The sequence below is a fragment of the Lissotriton vulgaris genome, chromosome 10 (assembly GCF_964263255.1).
Source record: "Lissotriton vulgaris chromosome 10, aLisVul1.2, whole genome shotgun sequence".
NCBI classification, from domain to species: Eukaryota; Metazoa; Chordata; class Amphibia; order Caudata; family Salamandridae; genus Lissotriton; species Lissotriton vulgaris.
In genome coordinates, this window is record NC_141698.1 from 1,078,167,315 (window position 1) to 1,078,182,427 (window position 15,113).

General features: G+C 43.2%; 1 protein-coding gene across 1 annotated transcript in view; it reads right to left on the reverse strand.

Moving 5' to 3' along the window:
* The window catches only part of NR1D2 (nuclear receptor subfamily 1 group D member 2), a 92,153-nt gene that overhangs the window by 20,916 nt on the left and 56,124 nt on the right, over positions 1–15,113 (reverse strand). Inside the window, exon 7 of the mRNA XM_086939917.1 lies at positions 11,879–12,089. Within this exon, the coding sequence (XP_086796043.1) occupies positions 11,879–12,089 (211 nt within the window). The remainder of the gene's footprint in view (positions 1–11,878; positions 12,090–15,113) is intronic.

The following is a 15,113-nucleotide window of genomic DNA, read 5'->3' on the forward strand; positions in this document are numbered from 1 at the left end:
CCAACCAGCGAATCGACGTCTGCTTTGCCGCCGCCGGAGCCCGAGCCCAGAGCCTGACAAGACCCAGACGTGGGACCGGACATCTTGGAAGACACCCGAAGAGCTGACTGCACAGCATCAGAGGCACCCTCGACGTTGTGCTTTGGGGACTGAGAACCCCCACCACCGAGCAGCCCTTGCACCAAAGATCAGCCCCCCAGCATCTCCACGATCTGCGTGGGGCCCTTTTGCATTGTGCCACTCAACGCGCCATCCTGGCCACTAGCCACGTGGTCAGCTCCCATCTTGGCGACGAAACCGAAGAACTACACTGCGGGTCTGGTTGCTCCAGACTTGCCCTCGCTCCTGTAAAAAGGAGCACCCGCTCTGACCTTGCTGGTCCGAGTGATAAGCCTTTTTCGACTCCTGCTTGGCTTGCATTAGCCAAGGCCTGTTTGCTCCGATCAAGTTGCTGACACCGCCAACAGCGAGAAGCCTGCGTGGGACAGCTTGTGACCCACTCCTGGACGTTCTCGACCCCCGGTGTCCACGTGGCTGCAGAGAGAAAATACACCTCAACGCCTGGTTGCACCCGACATCGCCTGGTTCCAATCTGGTTCCACGGTAGTCACTGGCTAGTGACTTTGAACATTGTCCCCTCTGCTTTCAGGTCTTCACAACTTCAGATCCACCCTTGGATCCACCGGAACTCTTCACATCGAGCCGCCTGCAGCATCTTCAGCTCCAAGCACCATCGACCAGCCTGACGAAACCCGACACTACTTCGACCCTATGCACCCGCTTCCTGTGGGTGAGGTAACTCAGCAACGCCGGTGTTCCCACACTGGTACACACCTCTAGGGCCTGTATCTTAAGTTTCAGCTTTCTAGGTCACTCGGAAGGTTCCGAACTAACTAACTTTCTAACTTTTATGCACCATAGACTTTGCATTGGTGAGTGCGTGCACTTTAAACACTGCACCCGAGTCCCGCGGGCCTTTTCCCGACTTAGTCACTGCTAGTCCCGAACAGCTCCAGCGATTCCCAAGGCCCTAGGCCTGTTCCCTTTTAGATTGGTATCTCTTATACCACTTTCTTAGTATATGGTTTAGGTGGCCCCTAGGGCTCATCCATATTGTGCAACTTTTGTGTATTTTCAACTGTGTTTTGTTTAACGCTTGTGCTTCTGTGCTCATAAAGAGTCCAGGGGATATTTGTAGTTAATAAATATATATATATTTTCAATATATATCTGTGTGGTGTCCTTTCATTTGGTATTCAAGGGGGTTGTTTATGGTAATACAGCTGGCTCCACATGCCTTTCAGAGTTTAGCCTAAGACTGCTTTGTCCACGTTACCACTAGGATAACTGGTCTATAAGGTTGACTTACAATCGATCATCATAAGGGTTGCTTGGCATGGTACAGGGTGATCACTAGAATTAGTGATCATCACATACCAGGCCAACTTCTCACAGCTATATCATAGAATGGACAGAGCTTACGCTACCTCTACTTCACTGTTGATTAAAAGAGACTTATTATGGTTACCATTAACTAGTTTTCTCTCTACAATGTCAAATTGATTCCTCTTATTACATATTACATTGTTGTTTATTATATACTTAAGATTGCTCTTAAAATGTTTATGTTGTATCTTTTTTAGGACTCTACCTTCTCTTCTCTCTTTCTCCCCCTTTTCTTTCTTCTTTTTTCTTTCTTTCTTTTTCTTTCTCTTCACCTTAAAATCTTTTAAAAATGCACTTACTCTAAGTACAGATTTTCTATTATGAGGATATTGCTTGATACTACTGCTCATAACACATTCTATTTTATTATTATCCTGTTTCTACCAGACTTTGTACTGATGTTTTACAGTGTTTATAATCTCAATAAAGCATTCTAAACTTAAAAACACAGCTACGGACTCCCTCTTGGATAAACACAATGCAGTGCCCCATTCTCTCTCACAGGAGGGCAGGCAGGCCGCATGAGCTGGTAGATACTTGACATCACAGATATCCTGTAACTCAAGAATTCACCTTCCACTCCATATTACATAACATGCCATCATTGTACGAGAGATCTCTGAGGCAGGACAAGTGACATATCAGATCCGGTCTGCGCACTTCCGACTCGCACACCAGTCAGCTCTCCTTCTAGAATTACTGACTGTAATAGTTCACTCAGCCCACCCTTCCTCCCGAGACATCTTCCCCCCATGACCTCTACAACCACAATAAAGTTTACCCTCTCTCCACCTCGACTTCGAACTCCCCCCCACCTCATGCATCTATCCCAGTGATATTGGGATTTAATAGGATCCCGTCCTCTCCTGTTTCTCCTTCTAAACTGACAGACAGTATTAGCTCATTCAGCCCTCCCTCCAGCCATCTTCCCCCCCATGACCTCAATAAAATCTACCCTCTCTCTACCTTGACTGCGAACGCCCCCCCACCTCACTCATCTATCCCAGTGATCATGGGAATTAGTAGGATCCTGTCTTCCCCAGTTTCACCCAGACTCCCTCAACAACTCACTTCTATCCACTCCTGTTCCTCCACAAAATCTAGTGATCCTGAACCCCTCAACTAAATTCTGCTTAATTGCCAGTCGGCCTCTTGTCACGCAACAGAAATCACTGAAACCATCCTCAGCGAAAGCATTGACATCGCCTTTTTGACTGAAACCTGGCTCAACTCCCACTCCTCAACAATCCTTGACATGCTTTCTCCCCCAGGGTACTCCATCCTCAGAAAAGACAGACTTGATAAAATTGGTGGGGGCCTCGCTATAATTTATAAAGAAGAACTTAAACTTTCACCTGTCCACCACCATGACCTATCCACTTTTGAATACCTTGGTGCTGAACTTACAGTACAGGGTTACCCTACTATCTGCCTGCATAATATCCACCACCCCCTGGCAACCCTCTCTCCTTTGCTGAGGAGATGTCCAATCTCCTTATTCAATCATCGCTCTCCAAATCTAGAAACCTCTTCGTAGGGGATTTTAACCTCCATTGGAACAAAACCGAAGACCCCGCAGTTGACTCTGCAACTCTCCAACTCACTCCAAAGGTGCCATGCTTGATGCTATTATCACTAGCAAGGAACTGGCTTCTCTTTCCCACATCATCCCCATTGACTGGTCAGATCACCATCTCATCCTCTTCACCATTAACAGCTCTATGCCCCCTCCTCCCTCTTGCACCAGTAAACAAAAGAAGCTAACCCGAAATCTTCACCTTATTCCTCCAGGCGAGCTGGAGTCTACAATAAAAGCTAGACTACAGCTATCATCCCTCTCTCCCAAAGTACCACTGGTCTTACTGAACATTACAATAATTCTATCCTCTAAGTTCGTGACCAAATTGCCCCAGCCAAATTGAAACTCCAAAAAACTATTCCCTCCAAAACTTGGTTCAATTCTGACCTAAACAAAGAGAGACAAGCTCTCAGGCAGACTGAACCCATTTGGAGGCATCAACCTTCCACCTCGAATCTTGCCCTCCGCAGAGCTGCTAGGGCCAGCTACAACAAACACATCTTTAACGAAAAAGCTTCCTTCCTCCGTTCACAACTTGATCGGGCTCGAAACCGTCCTAGGGAGCTTTTTAACATTGTCAAAAACCAAACTACCTCAGCCCCCCTAAATTACGGTTGAGAGGTGTGAAAAATTTGCTAGCTTCTTTTCTGATAGTCACCATGATTGACCAATCCTTCGCCTTAACTCCCCCACCACCTAGTCCACCCCCCTTCTAACATTCCCCCTGTGCCTTCTTCCACTCCCTCCCCCCCTGATTCCTCCCAACTCCCCCCTCTATCACCCACTATGAACCTTACCTTACCGCCCCCCAGCTAGAAAATAATGCTTCCTGGAATGATTTTTGTCCAGTATCAGAAAGTGATGTCCTCAACATCATCACCAAGCTTAAACCATCCTCCCATACCAGAGATCCACTTCCTGCTCATTTGGTACAAGAACTAAAACACATCATCGCCCCACTATGGACCAATATCATCAACTCCTCCTTTGCCACTGGCATTGTTCCTGCTTCCCTCCAACTAGGCCAAATTACCCCCATCATCAAAAATACAGCGGCTTACCCCAACAACTTAAACAATCTGCGACCTATCTCCAATCTTCCCTTCCTATCCAAAGCTCTCAAAAAATGCGTCCTGGTACAGTTGGAAAAACACATCGACTCATTCAACCTCCTAGACGTTTTCCAATCAGGTTTTAGAAAGGGATGCAGCACGGAAACAGCAATGCTCAATATTACTGATGACATACATCGCTCCCAGAACAAAGGTGAATCCTCCTTCCTCATTCTTCTTGACCTCTCTGCTGCCTTTGATACTGTTAACCATGTTGCCTTACTCAATATTCTCAAAGACCGTTTTGGCTTTGACGGTGGTGTTCTCAAGTGGTTCACCTCTTATTTCCAAAATAGAACTCAACAAATGAAAGTCAGTGGTTGCCTTTCTAAACCTCAACCTGTCTCCTTGGGCTTTCCACAGGGCTCTATTCTTTCTCCCACTCTATTCAACATCTTCATGGAACCCCTCACCCTTATTTTTAAACAAGCAAAAATCAGTTATCACCTCTATGCCGATGACACACAACTATACTACAAGATCAAATCCCATGACGACATCTTACATCTTAACGATGCCCTGACCAAGATTCAATGTGGTTCCATCAAAACCACCTCAAATTAAACCCCAAAAAACAGAAATCATCCTATTCTCTCCCAAGAACAACTCGCTCCCTATTCAACACTGAATCACGGACATTAAAGCTCTCAACTGCTCTCTCGCCATCTCCAACTCGGTCAAATCCCTCGGTATTAGCATCGATCAGAACCTCAATCTTACTCCCCATATAAAAAACTCAGCAAAAGGTGCTCTCTTCACACTACATCACCTTAAAAAAATTAAACCCTTCATTCCAGCAGATGACTTTAAATCAGTTGTACAATCACTAGTCCTGTCTAGAATTGATTATGGTAATGCCACTCTTGCTTGTACCCTTAAAGTCCACCTAGCCCCTATCAAATCCGTTCTTAACCTCACTGCCAGGCTTATTTCTGACTGTAAGCAATACGATCACATCTCTCCTTTCTCAAAAACCTCAAATGGCTTCCGATCAAAGGCAGATCCACCTACAAGGTCGCCTGCCTCACACACAAAGCCCTTCACCAAAATAACCCTTCTTACCTCTCTGACAAACTTCAAAAAGCTGGGTGTACTAGAACATTGAGGAGCACCAATGCCCTTGTACTAGTTCCTCCTCAGCTAAAAAAAAAAAAAAACTCAATATCGCTCGTTGTCCGGTAACGCCCCTTCTATCTGGAATACTCTTCCCAAAGACCTAAGTTGTAAACCCTCCTACCCCTGCTTTAAAAAAAGACCTCAAGCTGCTTCTCCTCAACAAATACTGGGGTTCTTAATTATACTTACTGTCTCTGGCCATGAACTCCTCCCCTATACACTGTTTATACTGCCCCCCCCCCTTTACTTATAATTCACCTCCTCCCTCCCTTCCACAAATGTACCTCAATCTCACGCCTTTCCATCCCATCTACTGACACACTATATAATTCTTCTCTGTCTTCCTGATCTACTATCTTCAATTTGATACATGATTTTGATCTTCCAAACTTAAAACATTCTTAAAGTTCAACTGCCTTTCCTTATTCTCTCAATTGTACTAAGTTGTGTCTGTTATTATGTTTAACCAAATCCTGTAAAGCGCTCTGATACTCCTGAATGTGGACAAAGGTCTCCATAAATGGCACATTATTAAGTTATGGTATATTTATTCATACAGCGTGTCTAAACAAAGGTTTCTTGGCACTCTGACACCCACAGATTCTCCAAACTGCTATAAATCCAACATTATACTTCAGTTGGTGTCTAGATTGAGACAAAGATGTTTCTGCGAGAAGAGAGATAGTCAAAGAGTCCCAGGAACTAGCCGCGGCAACTGAGAATGAGCAACCAACCAACATGACGGTCCTTGTTCTGGGGATAATAAGGCAAAATAAGTAATCTGATCTCAAATTATAGCAGGATCATAATATTTCAATTTTGGCAGGCATAACATCAGGGAGCTGTTGGGATGGTGCTCGATGTACAATCATCACAGCCTTAAAGGTAATCCTTTGCGGCACAGGACGCTTATGTAATTGCTTCAGACTTAGTGAAATTTGTTGGTGCCAAGCTAACCGGCAGACTAACTGTGCGGCTCTACTTTGAACCAGCTGTAGATGGTTTATTGATTTCGCAGCTGAGCAGCTGCAAGTATAATGACACTCCTATAATTAATTTATTGGTAGATTAAATCAGTTATAACCGTAACTTTATAGCAGATATCTAGAAAAGGCAGAATATTTTGAATGCTTTTTGAGGTAGTTAAAGCAGGTGCTGGCAATTTCCTTTGTGTGAGGACCAAGGTACTGATTTGAATCAAGGGAAAATGCCCAGGTTGCACAAGGTGTAAGAAACCAAAGGTGGAGGGTCCATTACAGAAGGCCGACGGATTGCTCCCTTAGGTGTAATTGAAAGCTCCACCATGGTGGAATTTAACCTAAGAAAGTTCTATGCTATCTACTAGTATATCAAATGCAGGGTACGAGAAGGTGGAAGCTGTCCCATAATCAAAGTCAAAGATCACTTGTCTGCATACACGTAAAATTTGGCCTCATCCTAGAAGGCATCGCGCCAGAGAGCGCTTATTGATGTTAAAGAGTAGGAGTCAAAGAAGGGAGTCCTGGGGAACGCCATACTTATCTTCTTCGGTGATCATGACGAGCCCAGCTCGTCATGAGTCTCAGTGGAGCTGTGCTCATGACGAGCTGGGCTCTTCATAACGGCCACGCTCCACCCAAGCGCGATTGATTCCCCGCCTGTGCGGGCGAATTAATCAGTGGGCGTGGTCGTGACAAGCCCAGCTTGTCATGAGTGCAGCTCCACTGTGAGTCATGACGAGCTGGGCTCGTCACGAGTCCCCCTCGCAGGGGAATTACCCCCGCAGCAAAGGGGTTAAAACCTCTGGCTTTGACTGATATGGTGGAATCGCAACAACGTGGTACCAATTGGCAGAATGAAGAAAGGCAGTTCAGCGAGGAGTGACAAATCCCTTTTCCTTTCGGTCTCGAAATTAAGATGGCGCGGTCTATGGTATCAAAAGCAACCAACGGGTCCAAGAGAAACAGGGCTGCAATTACGTCTTTGTTCAATACCTGCAAATATGGTCGACCATGGAGAGTTCATTGCTTCTGCCCATCCGAAAGCCAACTTGGAAAGGAACAAGGGGATCAGGTGATTCCACAAAAGTTACAGGTCTTTGAAAACCAGTTTTTCCTAAAGCTTTGACAAATAGAGGAGGAGTTAAGTAGCTTGAATAGATTGACAATTATGTGTCAGTGGGATCTAAACTGGATTATTTATAAAGGAGTTTCACTAAAGCAATTTTCCTATCCTTAGGAACAAAGACAGTTTCAATCACAAATTAAACAGCCTAATAATTAATCTGTTAAGAGAGGACTAAGATTGGGTCCCCACCTGGCTGTCAAGGTCTAAGGTGAATCATAGGGTCTACTTTGAGATAGTTGTAGTCGGATCATCTTTTGAGATATGGACAAAAGCAGTGAAGGTGAAGCTTCCAGAACATAAAGGGGCATATTGAGGTAATCAAATCAGATGCAGGAATACATGCAGAGACTATATTATGCCTAAAATTAGCAATTGTATTATCAAAGAATGAAAGTAGATCCTCACAAAAAGAATCTGAGCAAGAAATGTTGGACATAGCAATAGGCAATTGTAAGTCATTCATTCAATGCAAAAGGTCTTTGGCCAGGTTCAAGCTTGGCTATTGCAATGATTCTAGTAATGTGATTTTGCATCAGTTATCCTCTGCTTGTATTCCTTGGCTTTTCTAAGATACATAGCTTTCAGTTCTGACTGATAGGTGTTTCTCCATCACCTTTCAGGTTGACTAGTTTCAAGATTTGATTTGTATAGCTCCTGGGTAATACAAGGTTTTTTGAATGATTTTGAATGGGTTTTTTGGTCTCATAGAGACGATTTAGTCCAAGCGGTCATGTGGGATTGAAGAGAATGAAGATAAAGTGTCATTTAGGTTTGTAACTCTATTTCAAGTAAGACATAGATTATATTTATGCTGGTGACAGCAGCTTGCCAGATCCTTTTTAATTGGGATGTATCAGTGAAAGTTCTCAAGGCCGCAGGAGGTAAATGAAGACTAAATGACGCTAAAAGAAGATTGAACCATATAAGGGGCAACACCTTAATGTATGATAGATTCTCATAACGATAGGGTTCAGCATATGGCCTTTTAGATGTATAGCTTCCACAGAAATTAACTTTGTTTACGCAGTTCGAATGCTTCCTTAAATCTGAGGCTTAGGTTGTGAAGGTTTTCTAGCCATAAGTAAAGATCACCAAGAATCATCACATCCTTCCTCTTAAGACAATACCAACCAATTTCCTCTGAAACCTCCTTGTGTGCACGGCGTTCCAGGTCCCGGCCACTAGGGTTAGCAGGCTAATGAAGGTACTGCTTAATGGCATACCTTTGGAATTAAATTACATTTAATCACTACTAAGATTCCATCACGCGTCTAGATACATGCGCATGGGGATACGTCCCCCACTGGGAAACAGTACGATACAATGTGGTTAACAGAAATAGAATAGAAACCCATAAATACACGATTTGAATGTTTATGGAAACATACAACATGCTACTTTTTCTTTGATTGACATAGGGTTAGCAGGCTTATCAAGGTACTGCTTAATTACATACCTTTGGAATTTAATTATATTTAATCACTATTAAGATTCCATCACGCGACTAGATACATGCGCAATGGTGATACGTCCCTTACTGAGAAACAGTACTTTACAACACGGTTAAGAGAAACAGAAGAGTGGAAGTGGAGCGTTGTGATTGGCTTAGGGGAGGGGAGGGAGGTTGCTTGCTTCCTGTTCCTGCCAGAGGCAGATGAGCAGGAGCAGTGAAGACTTGGGACTCGGGCGGTAGAAAGGTAGTTTATTTTTATTATTGACTCCCCCTCCACACCCGCACCGCCACCCGCGAGCGATGCCAGCCGCTACTGAGAGTTTGGTGTGTTAAGCACCAAAATCTGCATGTTATTCCCCTCAAACTTGTACGTAATAGGTGTTATCCATTGAACTTGCTAAATAATATAGCCCATGGCATCGTTATTTATCAGGTGCAATAAATAGCACCTGAACTCGTAATAAGGCCCATAGTAATCAGAGAAGTTTCAAATCAAGAAAAGCTGCCAAGTGGGGTACAGCAGTGATTAGTACAAGAGTCTTGGGGGCATATTATCAAGCATGGCTTTAACATTACTGCCGCTTTAGCAGCAGAAAACTGCTGCTAAAGCGGCGATAATGGGCTTGATAATACGCCTTAGAGAATTCCCATTGAAGCCCATGTTCACACCAGAACATGGGCTTCTATGGGAAATCACAAGTGCGTATTATCAAGCCCATTATCGCCGCTTTAGCGGCAGTTTTCTGCCGCTTAAGCGGCGATAATTTTAACTCTGTTTCTTGATAATATGCCCCTATATTATTTAGCATATCTAGAAGTTCTGCAGTGGGAGAACCCATTGTTAGATGTTGAATTTTTCAAACACACAAAAAATTAGGGAAAAATGCTTTCAGCTGTATCGATGAAGCTGGTGAACATGGAGTTTAACTGTAATAAAAGTGAACACCTGCACCTAGAAGGAACAAAGCACTATACTAGTACACAGTGAGTTATTGCTGGCTCTACTTTAGTAATGCCGAGAAGAATCAGAGTACAATTAGGCAACAATCTTAAATAATAACAAAAGACATTCAGTACAAAAAAGAGGGGGGAAAAACAAACAGAAACCTAGTGTAGTAAAATAGAGAATAGAATATAAAAACAGTGATTTTACCTTGAATTGTGTTAGTAAGACTACATTCACAATACTGCGCTCAGTGTTGTGATGCAAAACATTAAAGAAGTATTAGCAAACTTGAAACACACAGACAGTAGAGGCAATCATTTATTCTTCAACGTAGAAAATATCTCTGGGTATTTTTGAGTTGTGTACGAGCATGCCAAGGGAACACCCCTAAATCAAAGGGACTACCTTAATAAATGTTGTAAATGATATTACAAGATGCAATTGTTTCAAACCAGGAAAACATCAAGTTAGATTTTAGAAGCAACTTTATACAGACCAACAGGCCTTCTTGAAAAGTGTTGAAAGCTCTTTACAAGGTTGGAAAGGCACAATGAGGTATACTGCATACATTACTGTATAGATAATTCCTCTGCTGTTTTCAAGGGGTTGGATATGAAGACTTCTAGCCCATAGATCAAACTGCATAAGTATCCTCTAAATAGAAATGTATTGCTGGAAACTGATCTTAAAACAAGTTCATCAAAACATATTTAAAAGTACGAAAAACCACTTAAGAAAAAGATCAGGCGAACATATATTAAAAATGAAAGGTGCATGTAAGCAGGTGGGAAACTGCATACGCTGATGTGAGAGACTTTGGGGTAAAGGAGTTAACCAATTATATACAAGGATATTTTAGGCGTAGCACACCGTTGACTATTTTAGAGCTATGTAACAAGACTAAAAAAACATTCTTTATAAAATCAGTGAAATGGAAAACTATACAAATTGGTAGGGGAGGTTACTATATCTCTCCCTATGTATCAGGAGGGAGGGATACTGTTATGAGAAGCAAAGGTTTGCAGATTGTTTAGTAACTTGCAAAGGAAGAATACTTGATGGCTTTAAAGAACATGCAATCAGTTAAATTAAGACAAACAATAATTTCTGACAAGAGTGAGTGGTGAAAGGGAAAACTTAAAAAGTTCTATGTAGCCTTCTAAATGATGTTAAATTAGATGAAAGGGGAACAATGAAACTATCCGAGTTAAGTTAAGTACACAATTAAATGTTATTTAGATATACTTTATGCAATGAAATTGCATGCAAGTTTATTTCTAACACTTCATGCCAACTCACAATAACAAGGCAAGGTGTCTGTGCAGCGATGGTTGAACATGACTAGATTGTGACGTTAATGAAATTGCTAGCCTCAACAGTCATTGATTATTGGCCAGTCAGAACGGCTGTATGTGATTTTATAGAGAAACGATTTCATAGAATACCATTACTGAGAAACCATTTCATCTAAACTCAGCACCCCTACACTCCACACCTCACTGAACCCTAAAAAAAACTCCACCCAAACCTGATACCTAAACAAAATCCTCACCGCCTGTAAACTCCACCCATTCCTGAACACTGAAAGTCCCTTTCTATACCTCAACTCCAGCCATTCCTGACCCCCCAGAATCCCTGATCATCATCCCTAAACATTTCGAATCCCTCACCCCAAAAAGCCCTCACCAGTCCTAAACTCCACCTCAGTTTATTAGCATTTAAAATTTTTCCTTAAAAGTATATTTCCTTTCAAATGTTTCCTTTAATTTTCGATTTATTTGTATTTCCTCAAAATTACCTTCCCTTAAAATTGGTCTTCTATGATTTGGTTTCCTTCAATGTGGTTTCTCAGTTTTCGTTTTTCCATTAATTCACATACATCAGTCAGAACAGCTATATGACTTCACAGCTCATATCCCAGCCAGGCGCTTGGTTGAACAGGTCAACCTAGGAATGAAGACCTCTTCAACTTTGTGGCCGACTGCTGAACCAGCCAGTCCACAATGTCAATCACCCACTTAATGAAACAAGTCAGCATCAGCAGGAGTGTGGCAACCACAATGCGTTAGTTGGCTTGCTGCATGAAAATGATGAAGTGATATGTAAACAACTTTCCTTACCAGCAGAAACCAGGACAACTGCTGTGAAGAGGCTCATCTCCTCCTCGCTAAGGTGCAGGGCGCGGAGTTTCTCGCTGAAATCAAACATTGACTTCAGCAAATCCCCAGCTCCCATGCACTGTAACTCATCCACACTGTACTTCTTCCCACTAAGGAAGGTGACTGCACGCTCCTTTGCGTCAAAGAGCGACGCGAACCGTACCATTAACACCTGGCAAACGAAAAATAGAAGAAAATGAAGGATTTATAATGGGCAAGACCAATTTTAGAATTCAACATGTTACATAACAGATTAGAAGCCAGAAGGTATTCTGAGTTTTTGCACTCACGAGCTGTAAAAAAAGAAATTGCAAAACGTTATCACTCTTAAAAAAGAAATTGGTCAAATTGGTGATAGAGCTGAAAAAAGGCCACAGCTCCCGACAAGCAGATCAAGTGTAGGATTCTGATTGAAATGAAATGAAATGAAATGAAAAAGAAATTTATAAAGCGCTCTGTGGCCAAGCGGCTTCCTGGCGCTGAGGAACACATCGGTAACTGCCTAACTGGTGCGAGAGAGAGCAAATATTTAGGTCTGCACCATAACCTACATCTGCAGTGAAAGATCTCTAGTCCACTCATCCAAAAGGATAAAAAAAAAATGTATATTGATAGTTGTATAGCACACTACTCACCCGCAAGGGTCTCAAGGCGCTTGTACGAATACCGCTGTGGAACCCATCCTGGCTTTCCCTGTGAGGCGTCCACTCCTGGGCACTCCCAAGGTGGAGGCCAGGCATCCTTAGCGTTGTGGGGGCTGTTGTGGAGATTTAGCAAGCTATTGCCCAGAGTTGCAGAGTGGGACTCCATAATTGGAATAGGCACCGAGGCGAGAATTATCAGGTCCGTGGAATTTTGAGCCCAAGACCCGCCGAGGTGGGGAATTGAACCCTGGTCCCAGGCTAGACCTCTGCATCAGGGTCTGCCTCTCTAATCATTGAGCCACACTTCTCCAAGGATCTGCTCCAACATTTATTTAAACAACATAAGCGGGTTTTTCAAAGATGGGCAAACAACCACCACTGACCTCCCCGCACCTGAAACCAATCACAAATGTGGCATTCTCTATGGGTAAACCAAACCTGCTTCTACCTTTCGCGAGAGAGGACGCCGTCCCGCGGTCCATACGGAGACCGACTATCCCAGGTTTTCCCCTGCTCCTTGCTTCTCCTGCCGGTGCCCCATATCCGACGGGAGACGACCTCGGCGCTGGATCCCAGAAGATCTGATCGCTACGAGATCGCTAAGAGGCTCCACCATTATTGAACATTCAGGAATTCCATCTTTATTCGTGAAAGACCTCCTGTGACCTGACGAGTATTTAACTCCCAAGAAGGACCCTCCTTTAATTTGATTTAACCTCCTTCGTCATCGTCTCTCGCCGCAAACAAGGACCCCTGACCCGATTTCTGACCCACGAATTCCGAGCTTACATAGAACCCCAGCCGCCCGACTTACGGATATAGACTCTGTCCATCCAGATACTCTCCCATTACTGACGCAGAGAGAACATATTAACGCTGGTGAAATCTATACCACGCTCATTTTGTGCAGCGTGGAAAGTGTGTGTGTGTCCCCGCCCCCTGGTCATCTTCGCCCTGATGAAGGTGCAGCCTAAATAGGCCCTACACCGAAACGTGCGTTGGCGTAACCTTTATGGATGGGCCAAAGTGCAGTCTTTGTTAAACCACTCCCTTTCCATCTTCCTGCCTCCATAAATGTGATTGCAGTCCTAGCAGCCACAAGATACTTCTTCTGCAGGCCTTGATGTACCTTTATGAACGTCATGTGTGTGATTGTATATTATTGTAAAAAGTGAGTTTGAGAGTGAGTTTGAGTCTAGTGGATGATTCTGGGAGAGTGTGGGACTTGGATGTTTGCATCCGGTTTGACTCAATTTATGGTTCAATCTAAAACCATTAATACTATGGTTTTTCTTTCCACCCTATTTGTGATGTTGAGTCTAAATTAATGTATATTTTTCTAAGTATTTATATGAATCCTTTATAGGAATTCAACAAATAACAAATAAACCATATATATTTTCAGAAAAAAAGGTCTATCAATTTTATTTGATGTACTATTGGCTCTGACACGTATTTTTTTGTCACCACTCATTTGATTGTTAGGATCCCTGTGGGACCTTGAAATTTACCCTGGCAGGGTAGTCCTTGTTTCTGTTTAGCTGTTCTTCTCCCCCGTTTTCTGCCAGCATCCTAAATCCCTCTGGGGAGCCCACTTCTATTCTGTTGTTAAACCAAACCGTGACCCTACTCGGGTGCATTGGGACACATAAACGGTCTGGTGATCAAGTTGAACCCATTCAGCGCCATATTCAACCGTATTTTTTGGAAATTTAAACCACCTTGCCATTGTTTGGTTGAGCTAAACTTTCCTTTTTGCTTATGTATTTCCTCTTCACCCTCCCCACCCCCCATACATCCTGGGTTTTTCTACTCTTTCTGGTCTTCTCATATGGTCAACCAGCAGGTCTTAATTACTTCGATCGATTTTCTACTTATCATCTTCACGTTGTAATTCTTTTCTCAGTTCTTTAGAGAGTCCCTCTGAAAGATCACACATTGTACGCTATTTATTGGTCCAAATGTAGTGAATACTTGGGTAGGTTTCACTTCTGGGAGCATTAGGAGAGGAAGAGCAATTATGGATGAAAAGTACTGGAATCTCCAAAGTAAAACACTTCATTCACATGGGTAACTTCTAAGAAGGGCACTTGTTTGAGCACAATGCCTGTGAGACTGACAGTACACACTATGGGCCTCATTTACAATATTTTGATGAACAGAACCTCAGCAAGCCTTCCTGCTGCACTGCAGTGAGTCAAAATAAAAGTGCAGGAATTTGCCGTATCTACAAGATAAACACAATAAGATGATAGACGGAACTGAAACTTTTCAGAAACTCCTCCTCAGTCACTAGTAGATCTGGGTTAAATCCATCATCATTCTTTTGCTCACTTTGCCGCCCCAGTTCATACCCAGCCATATGCAAATCCGTCTTCATTCTGTTCCTCAAGGGCATAGTCCAGCCCAAACTGCCAGGCCAGGTCCTCCCTGGACCGGTAAACAAGCATCTGGACTTGTTTCTGGGTAACACCCATCATCAGCCAGCCTAGCTGGAATCCAGTGGCAAAGTGAGCAGGGGACCCACATCTGGACATGCCCTGACAACTTAG